The sequence below is a fragment of the Corapipo altera genome, unplaced genomic scaffold (assembly GCF_003945725.1).
Source record: "Corapipo altera isolate COAL_440 unplaced genomic scaffold, ASM394572v1 62, whole genome shotgun sequence".
NCBI classification, from domain to species: Eukaryota; Metazoa; Chordata; class Aves; order Passeriformes; family Pipridae; genus Corapipo; species Corapipo altera.
In genome coordinates, this window is record NW_020884894.1 from 9,714,963 (window position 1) to 9,725,687 (window position 10,725).

At 60.5% G+C, this 10,725-nt stretch overlaps 1 protein-coding gene across 1 annotated transcript; it reads right to left on the bottom strand.

The window, feature by feature from the left end:
• Positions 1–5,428: 5,428 nt before the first annotated feature.
• On the bottom strand, positions 5,429–10,601 carry MMP15 (matrix metallopeptidase 15). The gene is made up of 10 exons (XM_027646939.1): positions 10,494–10,601; positions 9,167–9,315; positions 8,792–8,914; positions 8,375–8,682; positions 7,990–8,151; positions 7,651–7,874; positions 7,370–7,508; positions 6,970–7,120; positions 6,746–6,861; positions 5,429–6,517 (listed from the first exon to the last, which is right to left on the bottom strand). Exons 1-10 carry the CDS (start codon positions 10,599–10,601, stop codon positions 6,072–6,074), a joined length of 1,926 nt encoding a protein of 641 aa, XP_027502740.1. The 3' UTR covers positions 5,429–6,071.
• Between the last annotated feature and the right edge of the window lie 124 nt (positions 10,602–10,725).

Consider the following 10,725-nt stretch of genomic DNA (forward strand, 5'->3'; position numbering starts at 1 on the left):
CTGCCACACAGGGCTGGATTGCACCTGCAGAAGGCTTTCTGGAGAAGACTTGCAATTTTTATAGCAGCTGGATAGCTTGGTAGCTCTAAGGAGCCCAGCCAAGGAAGCCCACATGGGAAAGCACCATCCATCTTGCGTTGACGTATGTCAAGGCTTGGCTGGACTTGAGATTTGTTAAGTGGAATCACGCTGTATCACGTGCCAAGGATTGTCCTTAATGAAGTCCATGGCGAGGCTTTCCTGCCACGTTTTTCAAAACGTGCCAGAGCTGGGGGAGCTGCTGAGGGGATCCATCAAATGCTGGCAGGGTAAAGTGTGCATCCTTTTCCTCGAGCCCTTGCTCTACACCACGTGGTTTTGACTGTCTTTGGCGGCCAAACACTCACCAGGAGCTGCTGCTGCCTTTCCCTGCCCTGCTGGGGCCTGTGCTGGAGTTGGCCCTTGTCCCTGAGGAGCTGGGCTCGCTCTGAGTGACTGACCTTAATGTGTTAAGAGGGGCTGGGCTCCCCTGAGCCCAAGCTGGCTGCCTCTGCAGAGATTAGATGGGCTCTGCTGCCCAAACTCTAGGAGCTGTGCCAGCAGATTTGCTGGAATAAACTCCCAGCCACAAACCCTTACATCCATAGGGACCCTCTGTGTATTTTTTAATACGAAACAAAATACTCAATCTTCCTGTTTACTTGCTGCACAAAGTGGAGCATCATCAGATACTGGCTCTTTCCTTTAGGGACAGATGCTTCATTGACTTACACAGTATTCTTCAACAATCTTCCTCTTCTGATCCCTCTCTCCCATCAAGACTTTAACTATCTCGCTGAAGGTGGGTGAAGTCAGATGGTCTCCCTGCAGGAGAAGAGGATGCTGCTGGCAAATGGGTCAGAATGTCAGAGACATCCCATCAGCAGCCATTTCCTACAGTAAATGTGCACGAGCAACACTCCTGTGGTGGAGCACCCAGCTTCTTACTGCTTTGGTTATGGCTCTTGACCTGACTGGGACACAACATCCTCCTACATGGAAAGAGTGGAGGAATGAAGGATGTGGGTGCAGAGTGTGCCTCATGGATTGCTACTGCCTGCATACACCCAGGGCAGCCCCAGCTGGGTGCAAGGGGTGAGCAGAGGGGAGTCCTTCTTCAGTGCAGGCAGCCTGCAGAGAAAAGATCTTAAATAGCTCCTCATTTACCTTTCTGTGGGTGGCCTGGTCCTTCCTGCTTAATTCCTTGCTGCAGGTCATGTCTAGTGGGAGAGAAAGGAATCTTTCTTTGCAGAGAGCCCTGGTTTCAACCTGGGGCAAAGCAGGGGCCACCCAAAGATGAGTTTTTCCTTGTCTGCACCAGCTTTTCACCTTGCTCTTCCATTGGCTGGGGCGAGGTCCTGCACTTGGGTGCTTTGATCAGGACCTCAGTGCTGGGAGCTGCTTTCTACATCAAAGGCAAAGCTTCCCTTTGAAAGCTCGGGTGCTGAAATACGGGAGTGCAGGAGCTGCAGCACCTCAGAGCATGGGGCGGGAGAGTGACCCTCTCTGGGTTGGGCCAGGCAGCAGCAGGCTCAGAGTGAGCTGGAGCAGCTGGCAGTCACCGTGGTGTGAGCCAAGGCCAGGACATCCCACGGCTCCAGTGGCTCTGCCTGGGCAGGTGGCAGCCACTGGCAGGGGAAGCAGGCAAAGAGGTTTTCCTGGAAAGCTTTCTGTCCATTTGCTCAGCTGCTGGGGTAGAAGCATCCTGGGTGAGAGTCTGGCCCAGCAGAGTAGCAGGACACTGGTACAGGCTTCTGTCCCTGCCTGTGCTTTGTCTCCTTCCTACCAAGTGGGTCCTGTGATCAGGGAGGTGATATGCAGGAATCAAAAAATTATCTGAGTCAAACTCTGCTCCTTGTCCATTCTGCAACTCCCTGGATATCTTGGGCCAAATGTTGTCATCTTTATAGAGGGATTGTACCTCCAGGGCAACATTAATCCTCTGCAGCTGCTGTCTAGCATGGGGCGGGCACTGCTGGAGGCAAGGGAAATATTTATTTTGAGTTTTACCACTGGCCACCACCCAGGAAAACTGAGTGACGGGGCTGGGGACTTTGGCCACTTCTGCATGCAGGGCGAGTTGATCATCCTGCCCTGCTGGCGCCTATGGGAGAGGGGTAAGAGCTTCCCCTGGCAAACTGCAAAATGGGACCACCCAAGCAAGATTTTGTTTGCATGAGGGAGCGGTTGTGTGCCCCAGTGACTACTCTGGGATGCAGTGGGGAAAGTCTCAGAGCCGCTGGAGGTGAGAATATGATGGACACCAGGTTGTGCTGACGCAGACCTGCAGCCTGTCTGCTTCACACCTGATGTGTTGCCCCTGCAGCACCAGAAATGCCTTTCTTTGAGATGAAGGGTCCAGCACGCCGGGGAGCGGGCTGGGGGCTGCCTGGTGGATGTGAGGGGAGGTGATGGACACGAGCAGTGCACACGTGTGCCGAGCTCAGTGTGGCTGGTGGGCACATTCCACCTGGAGCGGGGCTGTGCCTCCCCATACAGCACCCAGAGCCTCAGCGCTGCCTGGAGTGTGCACAGACAGCAGGTTCAGCCCCTCCCAGGGCCCCGCAGCTCTTCCCAAGCATTGTTTCCTCTGACCTTGAGCCAGCTGGTCACTCCTCACCGTATCCCAGCCCCAGTTCTTCCTCTGCACTGAGCCCGGTTTCCTCTCTGCTTTCCGGGTCCTCTCCTCAGCAGCACACAGGGGATCCTGCCCTGGCTTGCAGAGGAAGAGGAGGATTCTCCTGAGATGGTGCCAATCAGGCAGAGAGAGCCCCTGCTACCCTGGTCACCCCCCCACACACACACCCCAGCAGCCACCCCGGCATGGCAAGGCCTGGAGGACACTGAGCTCCCAGGGTGGTTTCCAGGTCAGGCTTTCCAACCTATTTCCAGGAAGCTGGGAGCTGCCTGGTGGGAGTAGATCCTGGCAGGGCTGTCCAGTGCCTGCCAGAGCCAAGCCCAGCCAGACTCACAGTCCCCCATTCTACCAAAAGCCCTGTCCCTTACAGCAGGTGCCAGCCTGCCCTCCCTGGGGTCTCGTGTCCGTGGGCAGCCAGAGGTGAGCTGACCCCACTGTGGGCGTGCAGGGCAGCATGGGAGCATCCGGCAGAGAGCCTGGGTGCTGCTGAAATGCTGGGCTTTGTCTCCAGCAGGGTCCCTTACTGCTGTCCATGAGTGTTTCCAGATGGCCCTGGGCTCCTGGCACCAGCTCCGCTGCAGCATCCGGGGAAAAGCAGGAGGGGGGTGGGAAGTGATGTCCCAGCTCACCAACCGTGGCAGCCCGGGCCTCTGCTCCCAGCATCCCTAATTCCCCCTGGGGAATTGCTCCCAGCTCCTGTCCCGCCCCGAATCAGCAAGGAGCCCCCTCCCCTGCCATGGCAGGGAAGGTATGCCTTGAGCATCTGTCCCTGGGCATCCTTGGCTGGCTCTGGCTTTCCCTGTGAGCCAGGCATCTTTCCAGGTGCCAGGCTTTGGGGTCTCCAGCCCTGCACCCCACCGAGCCCTCAGCACCCCCAGGAGAGAGGGGAAACACAGCTGCCGTGGGAAATACATCTGTTATTGGAAATGCATCTGCCATAGGAAGTGCATCCAGTGTGGGAAATGCAGCTGCCGTGGGAAATGCATCCGCGCCTGCCTCTGGAGCAGTGTTTGCGGGGGTGGGGAGCCGCAAATCCCTCCTGCCTCGCCTTTTGGCCAGGTTCACGGCTTTTGGCAGCTCCTGGTACCAGTCTGGCCCTGGTTCAGGGCAGGCTGGAGTGTCAGGCTGCCCCATGGCTCCCGGCCCAGCAGAGCTGTGGGTCCTCCCTCAGCTCTGGGGAAGACCCACACAAGCGCAGATCTGGGCAAAACGGTCAAAACTGAACTGAAAGAAGTTAAAAGCCAAGGAATGTGATCCAGCACAGCCTGGCTGATGGAATACAACAGCCCAGAGCCACTTGGAGACCTTTTTCCACCCACCCCCTGATTCCTCAGGGTTTTTCTGTCCCTGATTTTGACTTCTCGCTTGGCTGCAGCGATGCACTGAGTCTGAGCCAAGCGTGTTTTCCAGGGAATCAGCTAATGGCTGGGAATCACTGCCCAGGAGGCCAGGGCAGGGGATGAGTGACCCAGACCACAGGGTTCCCCCACCAGCACCAGGAAAGCAGGGTAAGAGCCAGTATCAGTCCTTCCCTTTTACAGTAATTAGAGTGGCCGGGCGGATCAGGGTAATTCAGTGCTGGGAAGTGGCTGTAGCAGTCTTGGGCGCTGAGCCAGCAGCTCTGGGCCCTGGGGAAGCATGAGGGGAGCACAAAGACTCCATCCCCCTCCATGAAGTGGGGGCTGGCAGGATGGGGATGGGGGCAGAGGAGCAGCTGAAGCACCAGGGCCAGGGGAGCAGGACAGGGGTGGGTTATTGCTCTCTGCACCAAGACAGAGGTGCCAGCCCCTGGGGAAAGACCCAGGGCACAGGTGCTGGCCCTGTCCTCCTGCAGGGTAGGCTGGAGGAAGCAAGGATGCTGGATGCAGTCAAGTCCCACATTGATAGCCCCCCCCAGCTCTGTAGGGTCATCCTCACAGGGATGGATCAGATTCACACCAGCCCCTTGCCCAGTGTGGCACAGCTGCCTCCCTCCCAGTGTAGCAACCGCACCAGGCCTCTGCTGCCCACCCAAAGGCTGCACCTGCAGCTCCAGAGCAAACCCAGCTCCAGCTGCCACCCCAGGGAGCATCACCTCACCAGCAGAGGGAGGGACACTACTATTTCCATCATGGCCTCTGCAGTTTGGCTTTTCTTCCCATCAAAGGCTGAGCAATATTTTTCCCCAGACAAAGCCAGTTTCCTACCCCTCAGGTCTAATCTTTCCCACTCCCATGATTATTTCCCCATCTCTGCAGCGGTCCCGACTCCTCCTGCTTTCCTCTGCCGCAACAGCAGCAGTGAGACAGGATATGGCCACCCCTTCCCCCCAGGAAACTTGCCGGGGACGTGTGGGGACAGGGAGTTGAAGGACCCGCTAAAGTGGCTCCAGGAGGGTCCCCCAGCTGCTGCTGGCCCTGCCCGGGGAAGGAGGCGGCCGCCCGGGGCCGAAGCACGGTGCTGGCTGGGGGAGAACAAGGCGCCCTGTGTTCCCAGCAAGGCCGTTGTCACTGTGGTGGGAGCTGCTGAAAGGCCGCTCTGTCCACTGGTGGGGGTGGGGGGCTGCTTTAGCTGACCCCCCCCCAGAATGGCAGCCCCAGGGCAGGGGCTGCTGCAGGGACATCACTGGCCACGCTGGCCCCTTCCTCACATCCCCAGGCCCGGCACTCAGTTCCCTGGGGGTGCCAGGCAGGGTGGCCCCCAGAGAAGCCCCCCCATTACCACAAAATCTGCAAGATCTTGCACAGGATGCCCCCCCAACACCCCTCACGGCAGGAAGGACGGCACCACAGCTCTCCACACACCCGACCTGTTTAATAGACATACAAGGCGGCCGTGCCCACTGCCCTGTGCCCCAGGGCTTTGCCCCATGGCAGCAGCAGGGCCCGGGCTAAGCTGAGCCCCAGAGGGGTTGCAAAGGTAGTGTATCCCAGCTCACACTGTCTTTAGGCACCACATCCCTGTATCCCCGCAGTTCAACAGGAAACACAGCCATGAGCTCAGCCCCCCCCTTCCCCACCACTGCAGGTGCCAGCGGCTGAGACCTGCCAGCTTGCAGCACTTGTGAGCAGCCCCAGCCCGCTCACGACCCCAGCCCCAGCAGGCTCACACGGAAGGAAGGGACCTTGCAGGGACCCCGAGGAGAGGCAGGCACGTGATGGGTGGCAGCCTGAGGGTCACGGCTGGGGGGAGGTGCAGGCACTGGGGAGCAGGCAGGACCTGGATGCCCTCCAGCCCCCCCATGACTATCCCCGGTCCCAGCCCGGCTGCTCTGGAGGGGCTGGGGGGGGTTGGGCATCCCCCCTTTTCTGAGGCTGGAGCCATCAAGCAACAATGGGGTAGAGGAGCCGAGGCCGTGGTGGGGGACAAGGGGAGGGGGGTGTCAGGTCCATCTTAGCACCATGGTGGCAGAGGCGGTTTGGGGAGGGAGCCAGGGTCAGACCCACTCCTGCAAGGAGCGCTTGCAGTACAAGAGCATTCGGGGCGCGCCCTTCCTCTGCATCTGCACGATGACGTAGATGAGGCCGAGGATGCAGAGCAGCAGCACCAGCAGCACCAGCACCATGACCACGCTCATGGTGCGCGTGTACTCGTCGATCTGCACCACCACGTCCACATCCCTGCCCGGCTGGCCATCTTCCTCCTCGTAATCCTCATCTTCCTCCTCCTCGTCCTCCTCCTCCTCACCTTCAGTCCGCCCGTCCCCATCGGGGTTGAAGGGGGGTCGGTCCACATCGGGCCAGCGGGGATTTGGATCTGGGACCAGCTCCGTGTGACAGCCCATGAAGTCCCGTAGGATGGATTTGGGATAACCTGGCTCGGTCTTGAGCCGCTCATTGTCGAATTTCCAGTACTTTGTGCCTCTGTAGAAGTAGGTGGAGGCTGGGGGAGAGATGGAGTCGAGGGGTAAGTAGGCAGGCACAGGGCACCCCTGCAGATGCCCAAGAGAGCAGGGTTTGCTCCAGGACTGGTGAAACCCTTCAGAAAGGGCTTCACCACTGACCTTCGGACACCCTCCCGAACTCCATCCCCCGTGGCCAGGCCATCAGAGGGGTGAGCCCATACCCCGGCCCCCCCTGCCACCCACCTCTCTTCTCATCCTCTACTTACAGGCATCTGGGCTGAGGAAAGCCCCCTTGGGCGAGGGAGGGATCCCCACCCAGACAGAGATTGGCTTCGGGTACCCGGGGTCCACCGAGCGTGTGTCCTCGTTAAAGCGCCAGTATCTGGGGGAGGGAGGAGGGGAGCAGGTGAGGAGCAGGGGGGTCCCTGCTGCCCAACATTCCCTCCCCTGCCAGGGACCAGGAGGGAGCAGGGCAGGGATCCACACTCACCTGTCCCCACGGAAGAAGAAGGTGTGTCCTGTGGGTTCCCACCAGACGGCCGTGTCGATGCTGTCGTAGGGGATGCCCTGCCCATAGGTGACCAGGGGCTGTGGGTACCCGGGCTCCAGGTTGGCTTCTCGGAAGATCCAGTAGCGGTCACCTGGAAGGGGAGGAGATGGAGAAGGGGGATGAGATGGTACTGCCCAGCAGCTGTGGCAACTGCACACGTGGACAGGGACAGGGATAAACATCTGCAGCCGCCCTGGACCCTTGAGATCAGGCAGCAGCTCTGGCTGGGGAGGTAATCAGGACTGGGATGAAGTCAATCTGCACACTCAGAAGCTTTGAGGGAGGAGGGCACTGGGGCCTCCCCTCCACCTCAGCCCTCCCACTCAGCTTCCCTCCTCACCTTTAAAGAAGACAAACTTCCCATCATGCCTCTCGTAGGCGGCATCGATGTCCCCAGGCAGGCCCCGCCAGAAGTGTCCGATGGGCATGGGGTAGTTGTCCAGCACCCGGTTGTGCCGGACCCTCCAGAACCACCGGCCCTGGTGAGAAACAGGGTGTTGGCAGAGGATGGGGAGGACACAGAGACATGGTCCCAGTGCCAGGCTCCTTACTGGGGGGTCCTCCCACCCTCAGACCAACCAGTTCCCTGGGGAAAGGGCAGGAGGGGGTCCTGGCAGGCACCTTGAACACAAACATCTCCCCACGTAGCACCGCCACCGTGTCGAAGTCCCCATCGCAAATGTCGGGGCCATACTGGTCAGGTCGGTCCGGGCTGCCAGGTTTGGGGGGTCGCTCTGGTTTCCCAGGAGGGGGAGGTTTAGGGGGTCTCTGGTCTGGCCTGCCAGGTCTCCGGGGTGTCACGGTGGGCAAAGGCTTGGTGGGCTGAGGGTGCCCATCCGCGGTACCTGGATCGGGCAGGCAAGAGAAGGGATGTGGTGATGCAGACCAGCAGTACCTCAGTTTCCCCACACACATGCCCAGGATCCCACCTCTGGGCTGATCCCCCACCCATCTCCTCACCGTAGAGCTGCTGGATGCCCTTGAGGTCATCCTCGGGCAGCTGGAAGTTCTCTGTGTCCATCCACTGGTAGAAGGGGGCCATGATAGCGCTGGGGTTGCTGGAGTGCTCCAAACCCAATGAGTGCCCCAGCTCATGCACAGCCACCAGGAAAAGGTTGTTCCCTGCATGGAGAGGCACCATCAGCAGGGACACGATGCATGAGGTGGGTCCTTGGACCCAGCACCCTGCAACAAGGGTGCTCCAGAGGGAGCTGCCTGCATCACCCATGGTGGAGCCGCTCTCCCTGCCACTCCTGCCCACACTAGAGCAGTCCCCTTCCCTCAAGCCCAAGAGGCCACCAGGCTCCTCTGGTCACCTTCACCACCTCCTTGACCCTCAGCTCACCAGACACATCTGCGTTCTCCAGTGTCCAAGGCTCATCCAAGTCGAAATGCGTGTCCCCCCCCATGCCAGGGCCGGGGAAATAGGCGTGAGCCAAAAATCCCCCGAGGCCATCAAAGGGGGAGCTGTCTCCATGGAAGCCAGAGGCAAAGAGCACCATGATGTCAGCCTCCTTTTTCCGCTTCTGCCGGATGTCCTCGTAGGCCACCTCCCGGAAAACCAGCGGCGTGGCTTGTTCCCACACCCGGAAAGCTCGTCGGACAGCCTCGTACGAGTTGTATCGACCCAGCTTCTCCGTGTAGTTTTGGATGCTGGGGATACAGAGCTCATTAGGGATGGCCCAGGGCAGCGCTCACTCCTCAGGGGGGTCCCTGGCTCTCCATGGGCTGGGGAGTGGGAAGCCCTGGCAAGGTTGGGTACCTGAAGGTGAGGTGGCTCTGACTCCAGCGCCGCCCCGTCAGCGCGTACCGCTTCCGCCGCATGTTGGACTTTGTCCGTGCCCCAAACTGGTCTGGGACCCCACAGCGGGGACGTTTCATCCACCTGCAGGGAGGACACCCAGCCAGGGCTCAGCCCATCGCAGCCAAGGTCCCTGAGGGGTTACAGCAACCACAGACAGCGAGGAAGGTGCCCTGGCTGCAGGGGTGCAGCCCCCAATAGGAGAGATGCAGATCCCAGGGGAGACAGCACCCACATTTCCAGGTGCAGGCAGAGCTCCAGGGCTGGCAAGAAAAGCCAAAGAGCCCGGGAGCAGAGCTGCTGTGTGCGAGAGCAAGAGGACATGGACAAACTCACGCTATGGTCTCCTCGTCGAGGACGCCGGTGACGGTAATGCCGTAAAACTTCTGCATCTCGGCGAGGGCCGAGGAGAAGGTCTGAGCCGAGCGCATGGTGGACATCCGCCGGCTGGGCTGCGGCAGGTACCCATAGAGCCGCAGCCATGCCTGTGCCGGGAGAGCCGAGCGTGAGCCCGCGGCATGGAACAGCCCCACGGGGCACCTGGAGCTCCACGAGGCCCCAGCACGGAAGGATCCATCCCCCTGCCCGATTCCACCTCCTCCCCGTGCCTGATTCCACCCCAGCCCTGTGCCCCCTCACAGGGGTCTGTGCCAGCTGGCAGGGGCAAATGCCAGCCCCGGGCAGGCAGCGGTGGGCAGCAGGGCAGGCACCCCCGCCCTGCCCTGCACAGTGAGGGGAGCCGGTGCTCCCGGGGGGCTGCTGCCGGATGCCTTGACCCCAGGGAGAAAGCAGCTGGCAGGGAGCCAGTCGTCCTGCAGGCTGCTCGTCCCCCGTGTCCCCCGGGAGCTGCAGACGGATGTGAGGTCAGGGCCCCCCCCCCCAGCCCGGGACCCCCACCCCAGCCTGAACCCACAAAGGGGCTTCTGTCCTGCGGGGCGGCAGCCCCTGGGCGGGGGGCAGGGGGGTGCAGGGGCTGGGGCGCGCCGGGGCTCTTCCTTCCTGCCCCAGCCTCCGCCTCCTCTTGTCTGCCCTAATTGCATTTTATTTTTATCTTTATTATTAGTCTTTTGTAACTTCTTTTTTTCCTTTTCCCTTCTTTTATTTTCATTTTCTAAATTTTGGAGGGGGTTTCCTTTTAATTTTTGAAACTTTTTTTTTTCTAAATTCCTTCCAATTATTCCTTTTCCGAGTCTTTTTCCTTTTCCAAGCCTTTTTCCTTTTCCAAGTCTTTTTCCTTTTCCAAGCCTTCTTTTCCAGGTTCTCCAATCCTTCTCCTATCCTCCTCCTATTCCAATCCTATTCCAATCCACCACCCCCCCTTTTTTTTTTTTTTTCTTTCCGAAACCGGTTTAACGCTTTAACTTTCAAAAAGAAAAAAACCAAACGTTCAATCCATTAACCCCTTTTACCCCCGCAACCCACCTTCCCCCGGACAGGGTGGCGGAGAGCAGAGACTTTATCAAAAGCCCTTTCCCCCCCCCCCCTCCGCTGGGCACAAAGCGCCTCCCCCCCCCCCCCCCCCAAGCCTTGTGCCCGCTGGGGCAACCCGGACCCGCGCCCTTCCCCGCCCCGCCTGCACCTGCGCCCGCCGGCGCTGCCCCACCCGCCGCAGGTGCAGGAGCGCCGGGCAGCGCTGGGGGGTCCCCCCGAGCCCCCCGCTCACCTCGGCGTTGATCTCCTCGCCCGCCGCCCCCACCAGCAGCACCAGCAGCACCACGAGCGGCGGGAGGCGCCCCCCCGCCCGCCAGGGGGCGCCGCCGCCTCCTGCCATTCCGCGCCGCCGCCGGTTCGCGGCTGCCCCCGGACGGGCCGGGCCGGGCTGGGCCGCGCCGAGCGCGGCGGTGTCCGAGCTACGCCGCCCTCATGGCCCGCCGGGGCCGAGCCGCCGCGGGGGG